This window comes from Drosophila busckii, chromosome 3R (genome assembly GCF_011750605.1).
Source record: "Drosophila busckii strain San Diego stock center, stock number 13000-0081.31 chromosome 3R, ASM1175060v1, whole genome shotgun sequence".
NCBI lineage: Eukaryota > Metazoa > Arthropoda > Insecta > Diptera > Drosophilidae > Drosophila > Drosophila busckii.
The window spans coordinates 4,462,117-4,480,237 of NC_046607.1; the positions used below are offsets into that span (position 1 = coordinate 4,462,117).

The 18,121-nt window shown below is 36.2% G+C and overlaps 3 protein-coding genes across 5 annotated transcripts; 1 reads left to right on the forward strand and 2 right to left on the reverse strand.

Annotated features, from left to right (window-relative positions):
- Window positions 1-221: 221 nt before the first annotated feature.
- On the reverse strand, window positions 222-1,284 carry LOC108602472. Its single transcript, XM_017990596.1, has one exon. It carries the CDS (start codon window positions 1,247-1,249, stop codon window positions 344-346), a length of 906 nt encoding a protein of 301 aa, XP_017846085.1. The 5' UTR covers window positions 1,250-1,284; the 3' UTR covers window positions 222-343.
- Window positions 1,285-3,281: 1,997 nt separating this feature from the next.
- Window positions 3,282-4,186, reverse strand: LOC108603380. Its single transcript, XM_017992150.2, has 2 exons — window positions 3,960-4,186; window positions 3,282-3,896 (listed from the first exon to the last, which is right to left on the reverse strand). The coding sequence occupies exons 1-2, from the start codon at window positions 4,162-4,164 to the stop codon at window positions 3,334-3,336; spliced, it is 768 nt and encodes a 255-aa protein (XP_017847639.1). The 5' UTR covers window positions 4,165-4,186; the 3' UTR covers window positions 3,282-3,333.
- Window positions 4,187-4,416: 230 nt separating this feature from the next.
- LOC108603379 (homeobox protein 2) lies at window positions 4,417-16,837 on the forward strand. 3 transcript variants are annotated; one of them, XM_017992147.2, is made up of 8 exons: window positions 4,417-4,502; window positions 7,902-8,330; window positions 12,384-13,851; window positions 14,093-14,461; window positions 14,515-15,638; window positions 15,700-15,884; window positions 15,942-16,054; window positions 16,112-16,837. In XM_017992147.2, exons 2-8 carry the CDS (start codon window positions 8,041-8,043, stop codon window positions 16,262-16,264), a joined length of 3,702 nt encoding a protein of 1,233 aa, XP_017847636.1. In that variant the 5' UTR covers window positions 4,417-4,502; window positions 7,902-8,040; the 3' UTR covers window positions 16,265-16,837. The 3 variants fall into 3 exon arrangements, with proteins under 3 accessions (XP_017847636.1, XP_017847637.1, XP_017847638.1); XM_017992148.2 differs by having other exon boundaries at window positions 13,314-13,851; XM_017992149.2 differs by having other exon boundaries at window positions 13,578-13,851.
- The last annotated feature ends 1,284 nt before the right edge of the window (window positions 16,838-18,121 follow it).

The following is an 18,121-nucleotide window of genomic DNA, read 5'->3' on the forward strand; positions in this document are numbered from 1 at the left end:
TATGCGACACTAATAGACATTGATAGTTAATTTTTACTATAATAAATGTTAGCATTAAAAAATGCGGGAGTAGCATAACGATAGAAATAATTAAAAAGAAATTGTATTATTTTAACTAACCACTAAGGTCAGATTGCTTTGTACTATATAAGTAGGTATTACTGTATTTAAAAGAAATCATATATTACTTATTTTTATTAATTATACTTTATTTAGCATGATTCACAAACATAAAGTCCTTAAGATTAAATACAATCAGACTTAACAGAAAAACATAATGCCAACAAGAATACAATGATTCATACTATGTGCTTTTAGGCATTTTAATGACTTAATTTTAAATTTAATTGGTTGTAGGTCCAGGTCTAAGGTTGCGAAGTAGTTTTAAGACCTCAAAGTGAAAGTCCAGTTTTACATCCGCGCTCATGCGTTGCATATGTGGCTTTATTGTAGAATTGAAGAACGTCTTGTCAGGATCACCATTCATTACGGCATGTGTATACGGCTTATCAGGAGCAGCATCCACTGCGCTATAATTATGCATGTCGCTTATCGGCACATGCACTGTTGTAATAGTCTCACAATGGTTTTCAACTGGCAATAAGTTGTCTACTAATGAGATGTCTGCATTTTTCTGCAGGGTGTGTGTAGAGTCTGGTTCTTGATGTGACGCTATAAGTTTTTCTTCTTTGATTTCCAACTTAATTTCCACCTCGGGGTTGTTGTTTTCCTCGCAGCGTCGTTTATCTCCCGATTTTTGTCCCGAGTTTTGTTGTTGACCCCTCGGTGTGACTTCGTTTGTGTTCATTTCTGACTCGAAGAGCATCCATGGATCGAATTCTCCCTCTGGATCGAATTCCTCCTCTGGGACACTCGTCCCAGCCAGAGAAGGGAGTTCCTTCTCTGGCTGAGAAGGAACTCCTTTCTCTGGCTTATCGACAATCAAAAAACTTAATATGTCGTCGTATATATAGGGAACGTTTGATTTCTTCATCTTCTGACTTCTTACAGAACCCCAGCGAGTTCTTAAGGATTTAATAATTTCGTCTTGCGCGTCTTTTGTGGTAGCCGTTCCATAATTTGTGCACAGCTCTTGAGCAATTTGTTTCCAGGTCTCGACGCGTAGGTACCGATTTGAATAATCCCTGTGCGAAGTGTTCCAAATATGTGGTCGGATCCGTACAGCTTCAATCAAATCCTGAATTGCAGGTCCAGGGGCCTTTAAAATCTCTTTATTTTTATTTGCCATAGTGAAGATTCCTTGGCTTTCTGTTTTATGTGGCGTCTGTTTGTGTTTATTGCTAGACGATATATTCATTTTTAAAAAATCGATGAATCGATAACAATTTTTACTGTGTTCTATGAAAATACGTGCGAAATTCGCGCTTTTTATTAATTTTTTTTGCAGACAATATTGTATTCATTTATCCAATTCTCTAATCAAGATAACAAATTAATAGATTTGTTAATTTATAATAGTTCAAGTTAATTTTACAATTGTATGTATTATTTAAAATTTACATTTGATTTGGATATTAAACCTTAGATATTTTTTAATGCTTCAGAGTTGCATAGAATTACTATTAGTGTTATTAAGATATGGTCTAAAGTCGCGAAGTATTTTTAACAACTCAAACTGAAAGTCCAATTTTTGATCCCCGCTCATGCGATTCATATGTGGCTTTATTATAGAAATGAAGAACGCGTCTTCAGGATCATCATCATGCGTATATGAATTAATTGCAGAATTAAAAAATTGCTGGCTGCGATCAGGATCACCTGCGTTATACACATGTGCAGTTGTAGTGCTTCCACAATGGTCTTCCACTGTTGAGGCAACTGTGTTGATTTGTGAATCGTCCAATTTGGAGTGGAAGCTTTTCTCAACGCGTCGCCGCTTGGCCTCTTGTGTGGTTTTCTGCGGTGATTTTTGATGTTTCGGTGTTTTTTTTTCTTCTTTCTCTAGTTCGCTTGTAATCTCTAACGTGAGGCTCTCCTCTGCATCGTCACAACCGTCCACATCGTTGGGTAGCTGTTTAGCTGTTTCTCTATTCTTCCGGCGTAGAATTACTATTGGTTGTTGACGTTTCAGTGTATCCTTTTGCTCAACACGTCGCCGCTTGGCCTCCGGTGTGGTTTTCTGGTGTGATTTTTGATGTTTCGGTGTGTTTGTTTCTTGTTTCTCCGACTCGCTTGTAGTTTTTGACGTGAGGCTCTCCTCTGCATCGTCGCTATCATCCACATCGTTGGATACCTGTTTAGATGTTTCTTTTTTCCCCCGGCGTAGTTGTTCACGTGTCGGCGTATCGTTTTTTATTTCTGGCTCGATTTTAGAAGGGTCTTGCAGAAACTGAAGCTGGCTTGCGTACATATAGGGAAAGCACGTTGGGTCTTTGGCCTTAGTATGGTAAGTATATTTTAAATTCTTCCAGCGCCTATTTAAAGCATTAACAATATAGTCCCCGTCCTTTTTTATTGCATTTTTATAATTATTGCACACTTTTTGACCAATTTGGTGCCAAGTCTCAAAGCGTAAGGACTTATTTTTATAATCTTTGTGGCAATGGTCCCAAATATTGCGGTTGTTCTTTACGGCTTCAATAAAAGGGACCATTGATTTCCCCAGGCCAGCAGCCTTCAAAATTTTTTTATCTTTCTTTCCCTGTGCCATAATGAAGATTTTTTGTCTTTCTATTTTATGTGGCGTCTGTTTGTGTTTGGTAAACTGATTACTGCTAAGAAAAAATCGCGATAACTACAAAGCAATCAAGCGATTGTGGTGATGTTAACATCGACATAAAACATCGATAAGTCTATATTTTATTTTTGATATTTTTTTCTGTTAAATTAAAATGTTATATTTAATGCAATTTTTTTTTTATTGGCAACCCACTGCTTTGTTTTAATTGTTTGTTTTAGACTAAAGCAGGCTAACAGTTTACAGATAACTAATAACAAAAATAAACAACAATGTTTTTTTTTTATTTATTTATAGTGACTATTTACATAGTTACAGGGTTAGCTACCACTCCTTGGATGGCCTAAAGGGAAGGTCGAGGGGGTAATGTCTTTTCAGACGTCTGTGATGCTGCCTGTTGTTGAGAAGGTTTACGGCCAGTGGGTTGGTGTGACGATCCAGTCTCTCTTGGTATGTCAGGCTATGCCTGAATTCCAAGATGCTTGTGGATCACCTGGTTTTTCACGTAATAAACAATGTAAAAAAAAAAAATTACATACAATTTTCTAATACATCTAATATTTAATTTGATTCACACTAGATTTAGATCAACTTTTTTCATTTTCCAAAATAACAATAAATAAATATAATAGATCCTACGTTACTTTTGGAGCTAAAGCTTTAAGTAGCTCTAGCATCTTGAATTGAAAGTCTAATTTTTGATCCACGCTCAAGCGATCCATATATGGCTTTAATAAATTGAAGAACGCCTCATCTGGGTCGGCATGCTTTACGGAATGCATGTGATTCTCAGTAGTATCTAGTACGGCATTCACAAACATATATGGATTTATTGAAGAATTAAGGGATAGATCTCCAGGATCAAGACCCACTGCGGTTGAGGAAATTGTTGTATTGATATGCAATGCGTCCAATTCGGAGAGGAAGTTTTCGGTCGGCAATCGAGATTTCTTATTCGTTTGGGTGAAAAAGTCATCCTCAACGCGTCGATGCTTGGCTGTCGCTGTGCCTTTTTTACCCTTTGTTGTGGCTTTTATTCTGTTTATTTCTGGTGCTATATTTTCCACCTGCTCGTCGTCTACCAAAAAACAAAGTTCCTTTTCGTAGGGATAGGGTATGCTTCTTTCCTCAAGGCTCAGTTTAAGATGGCGCATGTAATCAGTCCTTAAACGTGCCCAGCGAATTTGTATGGCTTTTACTAAAATGATAATTAACGCAATTCAAATGTTAGTTCTTCATACGCATTGCCTATATTGCTTACCGATTTCTTCTCTTTCGAATGTGTTAGCCATCTCGAAATTTGTGCACATCTCTTGGGCCACTTTTTGCCAGCTCTCTTTCCGTAGCTCCAATGTTTTTCTTTTCTTGTAATCACAGTTCCAAAGAACGGGGTACTTCTTTACAGCATTAACTAAATCATATTTTGAATGCTTACATTCAAATTTCTCCAAAGTCTCACATGCCATAATAAAATATTTTCTTGTTAGTTGTTTGTTGCGCCAAAATGCGATATTGTTCGGGTTCGATTGAATATCGATGGTTTAGAAAAACTATCGCGTACTATCGATGGTGCCAGGGTTACAAGCTGTAGATGGATGGAAAAAATAAATTGAGATACATTGAACAACGGGTGCAGATTGCTGGTCATGCAAAGAAAAGTAAAATTGGTCTAAAACTTTTGTGCAGCATGTAAGTGCTGGTCTTACTAAACAAATAGCGCTGCACTGTGAAATTATATAAAACGCAATTGTGAAACGGCCAGCCATTATTAACTGTGAACATTGATGACGAAGTGGTTGTCATTGTACGTACATATATATATTTACATATGTTGTGTGTGTGTGTGTGTGTGTGTGTGCATGTGTAGTCATTCACACACAAAATTGTGCATGTGTGAATCTGTGTTGATTTAAAGTTAGTAATTTAGTCAATTGGGAGTGGTTAAAGCCCTTGTGGGCACAGTTTCGATTTTGTTATCCATATCTACAAATGTATACTCGCAACGCATTTACAATTGATACGCTCGCTCCCCACTCGCATACATAAAATACATGCATACATATGTATACACGCGCAAACATAAAAAAATATGAGAGACAGAGAGCAGAAACAGAGCGAGAGAAATTCAACCAAAAGGGAAGAAAATAAGTGGACTTGTTTGTTACTACTAGAGATGGTTACGGGCTTGTTATTACCATTTGCACAAAAATTGTTTTTAAATTCTTCTCTGTTCAAGATGCTTTTATTATTTAGTCAATCGATATAAAAAGCATGTGTTAAATCGTGACTTTTCGGCCTTACCGTGATTTTTGCTTTTGCGATTTGCATCCACGAAGCCCGGGAATTACAAGAAGTGACCCGCGGGACACGAAGCTTAAGCAGGCCCGCGCCCATCTCTAGTTACTACCTCTTTGTCCGTTCAACCCAGCTCTAGTGCTGGTATTTTTCTCGCTCGCGTTGCTGGTGTGTAAAATAATTTATTTTTCCCCATTTCATTTTGCAATCGTCTGTGCAATCGTGTGTGTGAGTGTAAGCAATAAATTAGTGAATATTGTTAACATGCATGTATTTGCTGCGACATTCAACAACAGCCAGCAAACATTATTATGGTATACATATTCAAGCTCATATAATACCAATGTCTGTATGTTAATTGTATGTTTGTAGATACATACATACATACATGCATATGTATGTATGTGTCGTTGAAGTTTGCCATGACTACGACTACGCAATAGCAACAACAAGAAACGCAGAGACTTGCTGGCTGTTCTCTCGCTCTCTCACGCTTGCTTGGGCTTATCTGTCCTCTTTCGCTGTCTCTGTCTTTATGTCGTGTTTTCCACCAGACAAGAGTCAAAGGCAAAAGTGATGTACGTATGGATGTAAGTGCATACGTATGTACACATATGCATATACATATTTCTTTTTGATAATTTGTTTTAATTTTGAGAGGGTGGCAAAGTCTGTTCAACTTTTAATGGGGACCTGGCCTTACAAACACACACACGCCCAAAAACAAAATTACATGCATTCATACTTATATTTGTATTTGTATGTATGTAAATGCTTATCTGCTTTGTTGCAAACAATGTGAATGCCTACATACAAATATTTATATGTATGTATGTATCAATGTGTATGCATTTGTATGGTATGAATGATAACAAACTCTGTTTCTAGAGCGTTTAATTACTACTACTATTATTTATCCGTTAATTATGTAGCTTAGTAATACATATACAACCTTATAACTGCTTGTTTGTCTCACTTCAAACTTAATTTATTTATTACCATTAAGCTTCTCTCAACCACCTCTGAATATATTTGTACAAACAACACATGCATATGCATACATTTATTACACACTAACATAATTAACATAATTAAGCGCAAAGTAAATTAATTTCAATACATTGAATGTAATTGCAAATATCTCTTTTACTTTTATTTTCTTTGTTTTTAGCATACATACAAAATATAGTTTATTGCTGGTTTTGGTGGTAAATTTGCATTTGTTAATGGCCGTGGCTAAGACGTGTGCCCCGCTTTTTAACACAAGTACAAACAAACGCACGTCTGCGATCATCAATTCTTTTTTTATCTATTGATTACTAGACACTTGTTCCCAACTGTATAAAACGAAAAACAAACAAACTAAAACAATATTATGTATTTTAAGTATATCACATAAGACTGACATTTGTCGCGTGTCTACTTGTACTCCTGTAACTGTAACTCTAACTATACTCTCACTGATCAGCTGCTCTTCAAGCTCAAACTATCAGGCTCTCATGTTAAGAGAGCGCCTCTTGCTCTCGCTCGCCTTCATAATATGTATCTGTATCTAAAGTGTTATTCCTTATGCTACTACTGCCTAGTACCAGCAGCGATATTCTACTGCAATGTGGCAAGTCTGAAGATTTAGTTTATAAGCTTTATTTACTTCTTCATTTATTATTTATATTGTAAATCACTATGCGCATAATATATATTTAAATATGTATCATTGTATGCAACCATGGAAATGAATAATATTGCTTTGCATACCACATTTTAATTATACATTTTTATGTATTTGTCCTATGTTTTATGGTTCTAATTTAAATTGCTTTTTAACCTCATGTTATCATACAACAACAACCAAATAAAAAACACGCATATTGTTTGTCTACGCACATGTTTACGCTTAGTATTTAATACACATACAAACCTAGTTAAACATACTTGTAAAAGCAGCACAACTTTGATAAATATGGTTTAAAATAGAAGCTGTGATACAGATTTGCTCTAACAAATTTATATCTTAAGTACACACACTTGCATACATACATACATAAAAAAAATGATTTAATGTATGTATGTGAATTTGGTTTTTTTTGCTAGAAAACATTTCGAAATAATTTTATACTGTGATAAACTGTAAACGCTTAATAATATCAAAGTTGATCTGTTGCACACACGCACACACACACAAATACACATACACAAGTCTCTACGTTAAGCTTTAATTACTTTTATCGATTGGACTAACTGCCCTAGCAAGAAAGCGAAAAGAACTGTTGTAATCACCCACTTTTTATTCGAATATATAGTACCGTACTAATACTTATGTTCTGTTTATTATTATTATTATTATGTTCTATTCCATTTATACACTCAATCATAATATATATATATATATGCAATATATAATTCCAAATATTAGCTAATATGATCCCATGTATAATTCATATAGTTTATTTTTATATAAATATCCACAGAGACTAACCAAGCACGCCTACTCCTTCATTTAGTTTCATATACAACTTATTGACAATCTATTAAAGCTACAGTGTTATAAAAAAAAAAAAACAAAATTGTTGATGTTTTATTTATTATCCTTTTGGTACAATATATGCATACTTAACACAAAAACACACATCCACTTATACATATACACTTATATTCATGTATTTATCTCTCTTTAAGTAAGTATGTATCTATGTAAAGAAATCATACATGTACTGTTTGTTTAATTTCAAATTGTTTTTGTTTTTGGAGCATGTTGGCTTGTTGGTTGTTATTGCTTACTGTTCTGGAACACGGTCGCGGCTCTAAATAACGTGTAACCTTAAAACACTTTATGTAGTCTTAAAATAAACCACAACATTTAAAATCAACGCAAACTCGTTTCCATTTCCTTTTTCTCCACAACTTGCAGTTAAATGAACAAAGTGGTTAGCGCAAACCAAATTAAACATTATACACAACAAAATATATAACAAACCGCAAATCGGCTTGGAGAGAGAGAGAGCAGCTAAAGCACCGGCTGAAGAAGCAGCAGCAGCAGCAGCAGCAATATGCTCAACTCAAATCCCAATCATTCGGGCAATAGCCGGCGCCCCTTTTCACGCAACTCATCGTCGGGGCGTTCGCATCGTGGCCGAATGCTCTACTCGCCACATCCGCAGCAGCAACAGCAACATCAACAACAGCAACAACAGCAGCAGCAGCGCAATAACAACATCAGTCTAGTGCCGGGTCATAGTCCTTGGTGCAATGTCAATCTAAGTCGTCATGACAACGGCAACAACAGTAATAATAATAACAACAACAACAAAGATGCTGCCGATGCCAGAAATTCGAATTGGTAAGAGTTTTGATGCTTTTTGGTATTACAAAAAAAAGCAAAAAAAAAAATATTTAATATAATTAGTACGTTAGTTTTAAGTGACATAAAAGCGAATTTGAAATATCCAAAACTACCTCTTACCCCCAAAATCCCGCCGTAATCCCACACCAAACTTTGCCTCAAATTTTACCATATCAATAAAATAACAACAACATCCTTGTAACTCGTTCCCACGCTCCCCACGACAACTCTATAGAACAGTTTTCTCTACTTTCTATCGAACTATCTATCTTTATAACTAATTCGTAATTACACCTGAAAAAAAATCGCTTTTAGGTTAAAGGGAGAATTTTGTAATTAATCGTGTCCCGCAAAAGAAAAAGTAATACAAAAATTAAAGTGCAGCTAAAACAATTGTTTGGCATCTCTTACCGTTGAATTTTCGAAGCACTAAAACTTGCATTGTCATCGAAGCAACAACAGCCACGGCTGACCAAACAGCTGAGTGGCAAAGAAGAGAGCGAGAGCGAAAGCTTTCACACTCTCTTTTATGATAACGACACTCTTGTGCGGCTGCTGATGCTTGGATGCTACTATATTATTCTATTCGTGTTCATTTGTAATTTCCGTTCTCTTTTGTACTGTACATTTTATGTTTTGTTCTTTGTCGATTGGCACATACTGTATTACCTTTACCTACTAATTATACTTATTTATCGTTGTAACTATTATCTCTGCATTTACATAATACCGAACACAACTTTCGTTTTTGCTCAAAACAAAAGAAATGCATAATTATAATACATTGCTAAATGTAACGTATGTACATTTTCTAACCGCTTCTATTACGAATATATGTATGTACATATACATAAATAAAAACGGTCAATTACCGTTCGTAGATATTTACCTATATATCTAACAGAAATAATTACAATCTAAATGATTCAGTACAAACATTTTTTAAACATCAAATGAAATGCATGAAGAGCACTTGAAAATGGCGAAACTTACTTACATTTTATGTAGATAATGTCCTAAGTTTGTCGTAGTTGTTTCTTTCGTCCAAAAGCTTACTTAATTTAATACATACATATTACATATTATACATACAACACATACATATATAAAGCGCGCTTAACGGGTTACTTTTTTTTAATGAAAGCATGTAATAATCATTGTCAAAAATCCACAACAGCAATAATCGGTTGAACAGGCTTAGTTGCTAACTGAAATAAAATCTTTAGCCGAATTAAAGCTTCCAATCCTCTCGAATTCTGTGTAACTTGTAACTGGTAGTTGAGTTAAAAGCAATTTTTCAATTACAACCTAATGCTTTTTTTTAATATGTAGTTTAAAATGCTACGTGCGTATTGTAATGTATTTTGAAACGAATTTTGTTTAATGCTATATTTTTTTCAAAAAGTTTTGGTTGTGGTTATATGTTTGAATATTTATACGAAAACCGAAAACGCTTTCTATTATTTACGACACTAATATACAGGGACTATGCTTAAAAGTTGTCATGTGACATAATTTTAATTAAACCTTACAGTTTTCTTAGCACCGTTGAAGCTTTAGTAACTGGGAGAAAGCTGTTGAAGGCAATATATATGATTTTAGAAGGAATTATTATCAAGACAAGTGCCTTTCATGCATATGTATTTGAAAAAAAAAACCACATTGGTTGGACTATATTACAACTGCCTGGTAACACTACAAAAAAGAATATTCAAAAACTAATTTCGTATAGTGTTGCCCAACTAAGTAGTTTGGGCAGCTTTTTTGTACAATATATATTTTGATTCACTTTTATGAGTTTTATATATTTTTGACATCTTTTAATTTGCGCATATTTTACGCTTATCGTTTACTCTGCTATATACAATTTTACTATAAAAACAATAAAATCAAATATTGTCATAATGATGCAACCGTCAAGTGCAAGCCAAGTATTAAAAAACAAGTTTAGTTACAAAATTTCCTCTTTATCCAAACCGTACAGTAAATACTTAGTTGTAATGTTTATTTCAATTCAACATTTTATGAATGATATACTGCATTTTAGTTGAGTTTATTGATTGTTATTGAATTGAACTATTAATAAATAGATAGATTGGTGTATTTGTATTTACGCTTAACTGCATCATTGGTGCCGGCATCGTATCCACTATATATATATATCACATCAAGCGATATATGTTGAAAACAAACAAATTATTTTGAATGCTAATGATCAAGAAACTCAGCTTAATGTTTTATTTATTTATTTGCATTATGCACACTGCGGCTTAGAATGTTTAATGAACAGTTTTTAATGTACCTAATAGAATAAAATCCAAAATCCAAATGCAAAAAAACAGAAAAATAGTGCGACCGATTTAAACAAATGCTATCTAATATGTAATTATACGAAAATCAACTTTCTTTCAATCTCTTAATATGCATATAGTAACATGCGTTCTATTATTATTGGTTTCATTTTTGTTCAAAACTAACGTAAACATGTATTTATTCTAGCAATAAATAAATATATATTTCATATGTGTGTGTGTGTGTGTCTCTTTGAGTAAACCAGCAAATCATTATGTATTAAAGCAAATTTTTACATATTTATTTACATACATTATATATATAAATATACTTAACAACACGCTCTGTTTATCTAGTAATTTAGCGTATTAAACCTCACAGAAATTTTCATATTTTTATAATGACAACAGATCTAGTAAGAGCTGAAGTCGCAGCTTTTTGCAATTAGTGCGTAAGTTATTGACGTACAAATCTATAATTTTTGGCGCTTTCGCACGCCCATCCTTTTGCCGTATGCGTTTGTGTGCGTGTGTGTGTGTGTCTGTAAATATAAATATATCAATAAAAATAAATGCTGCATAAGTTGTGTTAATCCCAGCTCACTCAATCTTAAATCCACTACAAACTGCGTATTGTCTAAGCTTTTGCATTCGCATGTCGTTCAGCTTAAGTTTACGTTGCGCCATTGCGTAAGTTAATCTGATTGATTCTGTCAGAGATCGCAAAGACCTTTCCACCACCACACATGCTCGCCCTCAATGCGCGAAGACCTGCAAAGCTTTTTAACTGGTACTCTGGTTAAGTCATCCGAGGATATATCCAAAAGGCTTACGTTTTTGAAATTTCTCTTTTGTATACAATTTTTACGAGCATGTCCAGCACCCTCTTTAAATATTTCTCTCATGTTTACATAGTGAAAGCGTTGCGTTGAAAAGTGTCCAAATAAAACTGTGATACTCGCATTTGATGTTTTATTTCTTTTTGTAATTCTTGTAAGCGTAGTGTGCATTACAGCGAAAGCCAATACAAATAAATAAATAAAATAGCAAACTAACACTTATTTTTATATAAATGCATAAGTACAAAAAAAAAAAAAACGAACCAAGCAATAAGAAAAATATTGTGTGCAATATTAGTACGTATTTGTTTCTACTAATTGCCTATGAGTATGTGTGTATATGTAGATAAATTCTGCTAGTCTAAAACAGAACATTAACAAAAGTAATAGTATGTAAAGCAAAAATCTTCACTACATATACACGCATTATCATTATATTATTATATACTATATGTGTGTGTATATATTGATAATTACATAAATATATATATCTATATTAAACTAATAATCTAATTATTGCATTTTGCCATTTACATATATATTATTTTTATCTTTTTCGTTTTTCTTTCTTCTTCATAAAACAAAAAAAAAAAACTGCAAATAAAAATAATAAAACCAAACTATATAAATAACGTATATGTGTGGCTACCACTCTGCATATATACACTACTACTACTACTACTACTACTACTACTACCTACTACCTGTACATGTATTATGCATACAAAATAACTATATATGGGTTGTGTTTATACTACCACACACTGCTACTGCATTGTTTTGATTGAACAATTTTCAAATGTATCTCGTAAACCAAATATTATATATTATTATTATACATATATCTTAAAAAAAAATACAAAAAACAAAAAAAAAAATAATATACAAAACGCAAATGCAAACCTAAATCGAAAATCCAGCGATGTACAAACAAGTAATTCTAGCGGAACTTGTATTTATAACAATAGCAAAACGCATCATCACAATAACAGCCTTAACCTCAATCACAGTCACAGCCACAGTCACAGCCACAATCATAGCCATCATTCACAGACACGGGCCAACACCCACACTCACACAGAGTTTAACAGAAGCAGTAACCGTAATAGCAGTAGTCACGGTAACAGTAACAGTAACAGTACCAGTTATCAGCAGCAAAACTTGACCACAGCACACAACATTGCCAATGAAAACAGCAGCCTTACTATAAATAGCAATATTCGTTCAATACACAGTAACAATAGTAATAGTAATAATAACAATAATATTAATAATAATTATAACAACAACAGGAGCAATAACCATAATACAAATAGGCATAGAAGCCAGTATCCCAGTTATCATGGCCACTACTATGATGCAATATGTCAGAGTGCGCCTACGCCGCCCGCTTATGGTTCAATGTCCGTGTCCGTTGTAAGACTGAATCCAGCACGCTTATGTTTAACTGTTGCCACGCCCACACCCTCACCGCCTAACAATAGAAATACTAATGCCGCACATCGTCGTTCGCCCCTTGTAGTGTCCCTTCCAGTCGCCAATCTATCCAATCACAGTAATTGCAACAACCTACACTTTTTAAGCCGAATTCCTAACCTAACCCCAAATCATAATCATCAACAATACTACCACAACAGCAACAGCATCCATCTAAACTACCACCACCAACATCATCAACAACAACAACAACACAACCAATTGCAATTACCACTACCACCAACACCACCACCACCACCACCACAACAACAACAACCGACTAATCGCCAATCCCTCCCGCTAACACGTTCGAATTCAAATTCAAATTCAACAAACGCAACAACTTTAATCTCAACAAATACAACAACAAATAGTAACACTACTGATGTTGTGAATGTAAATTCTTGTACTGATATAATTCCTCATGGGTCAACAACAACAACAACGTCAATGCCACAAAATCAACAACAACAACTACAACAACAAATGTGTTCACAACGACAACAACGACGGTCTCAACAACAACAACAACAACAACAACAACAACAAATGTCCCCTTCACTACTTATGATCAACTTAAACCAATTGACTGATTCTCATATTAATAATGCAAACAACACACATGATTCCACCAATAGCCATAATCAAGGACCATCAGGATCACAATCAAGCTCCAACCATGGGCACAACAATCAGCGCAATTACAACAACAACAACACCAATCGCAGCAATAATGCAAATGGCAGCAATAACAACAATTGTATTTCTGATTTTATGAACTATCGCCGATCCTTAACAACATTGTCACGCGATTATCAACAACAACACCATAATAATAACAATAATAATAATAACAACAACAACAACAATCGCCGACATAATGCTGGCAGCTACGAGCGAAATGTGAATAATGTGAGTAAAACTATACTTTGGGGTCACTACAAATTAGAAATTGTAATCATTATCTTTATTGTATATGCAGAAATTAAGATTGTATTTAGTTTTATTTAGCATTGCCCAGCAAATCCAAAACTTAACAGGATCTATGAGAATCAATCTACTAACACTATATAGCATGTATTTATTTATACTAACAGCTGAGCTTGAGCGCAGTTTATAAAGAAAGCAAACTTAACGCTTTGGTTACTTGCAGCATTTTGGCAACGGCAATGCGGATCAAGGCATGGACCATAGAAGCGATGGCAACTATAACTTTATGCGCAACAACAACAACAGCAACTATGGTCGCAATGGTGCACACTATCAGCAGCACTACAACAGCAGCAGCAGCAACAACAACAACAACAACAATGGTGCATCTACGTCTTCCGCTGGTGCTGGGCTGATGGGTGAAATGCCCTCGGGCTCGGGCTTGTCTGGCTCTACACTCTCGCTGAACAATGGGCCCGGACTCAACGGACTTAACTCCGACAGTCCATCGCGCAAGCGTCGCCGCATTTCCGGTCGTCCCAGTCAGTCGCCACCAGCCATTTGGGAGCCCAGGCGCTCGCAGCGCGTAATGGTAACAATATTCATACATATACAGTTAAGACTTTATTAACAATTGCTTTGCAGATGCAACAGGGCAGTCCGCCACTGCGTCGGCCACGCCTGCGCGAATTGGCAACCTCAACGCAGCAGCAACATTCGCAATATGCCTCGCAGCAACATCATGCACAGCAGCAGCAGCAGCAACAGGCGTCAAGCTACAATCAGCTGCATCATCATCATCATCCCCATCAGTCGTACTATGCAGCGCAGCAACAGGCGCCGCATGCCCATGTCCATGCTCATGGCCACAGTCACCCGCATTCGCATCGCTCGCCCTGGGAGTTAACTAGCAATAGCTCTAGCTCCGCTGGCTCCAGCGGCATCGGCTCAGTTGGTGCCATTTTACCAGCGCCCAGTCATCAGCCTATGACTTCTGGACCACCACCACCGCCACCCACCTCGCTAATGGTCGACCTCAACCAAATGCCCGTCAGCTTGGCGCTACGCCACGAGCCCATCTGGGCCTCCTTCTGCACGTATCCAATGCCAGCGCAGGCGCGTCTAGCGCCTTGCCATCTGCACGGCATTTACGCGCAGCCCTTCTCCTCGGCCCCAGCGAACTTGGCGGCTGCGCCCATGCAGGTGACTCAGGTACCCACGCCCACGCAGGTGGCAGCTGCGGCCGTTGCGGCCCAGGCAATGATTCAACAGGCGACCATTACGGCTCAGGCACTGCAGCGCGATGTAACTGCCATTGGTGTGGCCAATCTGACCCTGGAGCCTCCCAGTGCGCATCATATGGACGGTCATCAGGCAGCGGCCGCTGCAGCAGCCGCAGCGGCAGCAGCAGCAGCTGCCACAGGGCAATCGGTGGGCGCACAAGCGCCGCATCCACATGCTCACCAACTACCGCCCAGTCACATACACATCGCTTCGATGAGCGCTGCTCAGCATCTACATTCCACGGCGGCCGCCGCCGCAGCGGCTGCTGCCCATGTGACGCATATGTCGGCTGGACCGCAGCAGATAATCATCTCGTCGGAGAGACGCACATTCCCGCCGCACAGGCGCATGCCTCGCTTCTGGCCGGCCAACCATGGACCTCATCGGCATGTGCTGCCGCCCCAACCGCTGGCTGCCCACCAGGCGCCCGTGCAGATTCAAACCGCACATGGCATTATCAATCCGGGCTTCTTGCTCAACTTCCTGTAAGTCAAACAGTCTGGGCTAGTCAACCTACATTCTCTTATACTATTTTCTCTTTAATAGTGCCATGTTCCCGCTTTCGCCTTACAATCAACACGATCTTAGCTCGGCGGATACCAACGAGACGGAGAACTATGAGGCGTTGCTCAGTCTGGCCGAGCGCCTGGGCGAAGCTAAGCCCCGTGGCCTTACACGCAACGAAGTTGATCAGCTGCCAAGCTATAAATACAATCCGGAGGCGCACAGTGGTGAGTGTCACATTATTTCTCATCTTGCCTATAACTAACTTGCTAATTGCATTGCAGGCGATCAATCCTCGTGCGTGGTTTGTATGTGCGATTTTGAGCTAAAGCAAATACTACGCGTGTTGCCCTGCTCCCATGAATTCCATGCCAAGTGTGTGGACAAATGGCTGCGCGTAAGTTCATAAACATATATGTATTTGAACTTTGAATAAATTGCTTTCGTTTCACAGTCCAATCGCACTTGCCCCATTTGCCGTGGCAATGCCTCGGATTACTTTGATAGTCCGGAACATCAGCAGGCGCAGGCACAGGCACAAGCGCAGACAGCGGCCTCCAATCCAACAGTGGCAGCCAACTCGCAGCAAAGTCAAGCAGCAGCTTAAGCAATAAACAACGCACATGCACACAAGCAACAAATACAATAAAAACACCAAGAACAACAATATGTAAACGCTTTCGCCACCTCGTCCAGCAGTATCAACAAATGGAGCTCAGACACACAAACACACACACACAGACACACAAACTTACACATATACCAAATTAGCCAATATATATTTTATAGATATATAATATATATATAGATATATATATGAAACGCAACGAATCCAACTGCCAAATCGCTTCCCTTCAATAGTTTAGTAGCTCTAAGGCGGTAAATCAGTTTCACATTTAATTTCACCAAGAATTCATTTATGCATAGAACACACATTTGTAACACATACGCATAGGTTTGTTAAATGTGAATTAAAACAGTTAGTAACTTCAGCTAGATGGTGCAACGGTGCAACTAAGAACATAATATATATATATGCTATATTAATTAGACAAACAAAATCATGTTGAGCTCAACTGCCGCCAATGCTTCTGCAATTATGCATGTGCATACATACATACATTCGTATATAACTACAAGTATGTATGTATTTTAAAATTTTGCTGTCCACACATTTATATACAAACATACCTAAATACATATATATATATAAATATATATTTTAATGCTTTATATGCGTATAAAAATACAACAAAATTCGGGAAAAAATTAACAAAAAAAAAAATTATTAATAAAATTATATTTCTATTTGTTTATGCTTTACGTTTTCTTCTATACATATATGTACATACATAAAAATACATGCATACATACAAATTTACATTGCATTTTACTTTTATATACTTACATACATGCATACAAAACATGTCTATATGTTTATTATATACATACATATATATATATATACATATACATTATACTATTTACGAACTGAACCCACTGAAGAAGTTCTTCTTCTTGCACTAAGCAAACAAAAACAAAAAGAATCAAACCTTACTAATTATGAGAATAACAATAACAAATTAAACTCTTGCGTTTTCACTCGATATAAAACACAATTTTACAAAACAAAACAAAAATAATTATATATATACACAAGGCAACTAACTTTGAAACATATAAGCAATCTTTAAAATCGACTAAAAATCACAACAAAATAAAATAACATATATGTATGCAACGTTTAACGGTTAATATATATATATAGTGTATACAAATGTGTATAAAAAGAAAAAAAATTCATATAAATTGAAATATTATTATTCATACATACACACACACACACACACAGACACATACACATATTTTGTGGGCTTATTAACTGTATTACTATCGTAGTTGTGCAATTGCTAAATATACGTACATACATATAAACATACATACATAAATTAGTAACTCATATATATATGAACAGAGCCCGTACCACAAGATACAAGATACAATTTTCTCTGGCGCAACAGCGTCTGTTGTTTCGTAGATATGCCTTCTTCATATGTATGTTGTGTGGTACCTATCGACATATATAACTAAAAAACCTCCTTGAATTTGAATCAATGTGACTTGTCTATTAAAAGTAGCACGCTGGCCGAGCATCAGATGCATACATACACATATGTAGTATATATATACACACATAAAAATCTATATAAAGTCTTTCTTCTAATATACATGTGCATACTCTGCACTTAACTAAACTAGCCTATAATTCCCATACGTCGTTTTTAACGATACATACACTTAAAATTGATAATAATAACAATGACAAGTAAAATGTTTATATATACTTACCTATGTATACATACATACTATATAATCAATACAGATAACTAAATACCAAGTAAATTGAAATGATTCCTGCCCTCCATTCGTATCAAACCATTGAAACTAACTCAAATAACGTTTT

Bases quoted from the DNA above. Each gene is read 5' to 3' on its own strand.
- LOC108602472 (XM_017990596.1), bottom strand. From the start codon at position 1,249: ATGGCAAATAAAAATAAAGAGATTTTAAAGGCCCCTGGACCTGCAATT.
- LOC108603380 (XM_017992150.2), bottom strand. From the start codon at position 4,164: ATGGCATGTGAGACTTTGGAGAAATTTGAATGTAAGCATTCAAAATAT. The intron at 3,897-3,959 runs GTAAGCAATATA...TTATCATTTTAG, and splicing joins ATTCGAAAGAGAAGAAATCG to TAAAAGCCATACAAATTCGC.
- LOC108603379 (XM_017992147.2), top strand. From the start codon at position 8,041: ATGCTCAACTCAAATCCCAATCATTCGGGCAATAGCCGGCGCCCCTTT. The intron at 8,331-12,383 runs GTAAGAGTTTTG...TCGAAAATCCAG, and splicing joins GATGCCAGAAATTCGAATTG to CGATGTACAAACAAGTAATT. The intron at 15,639-15,699 runs GTAAGTCAAACA...TCTCTTTAATAG, and splicing joins GGCTTCTTGCTCAACTTCCT to TGCCATGTTCCCGCTTTCGC.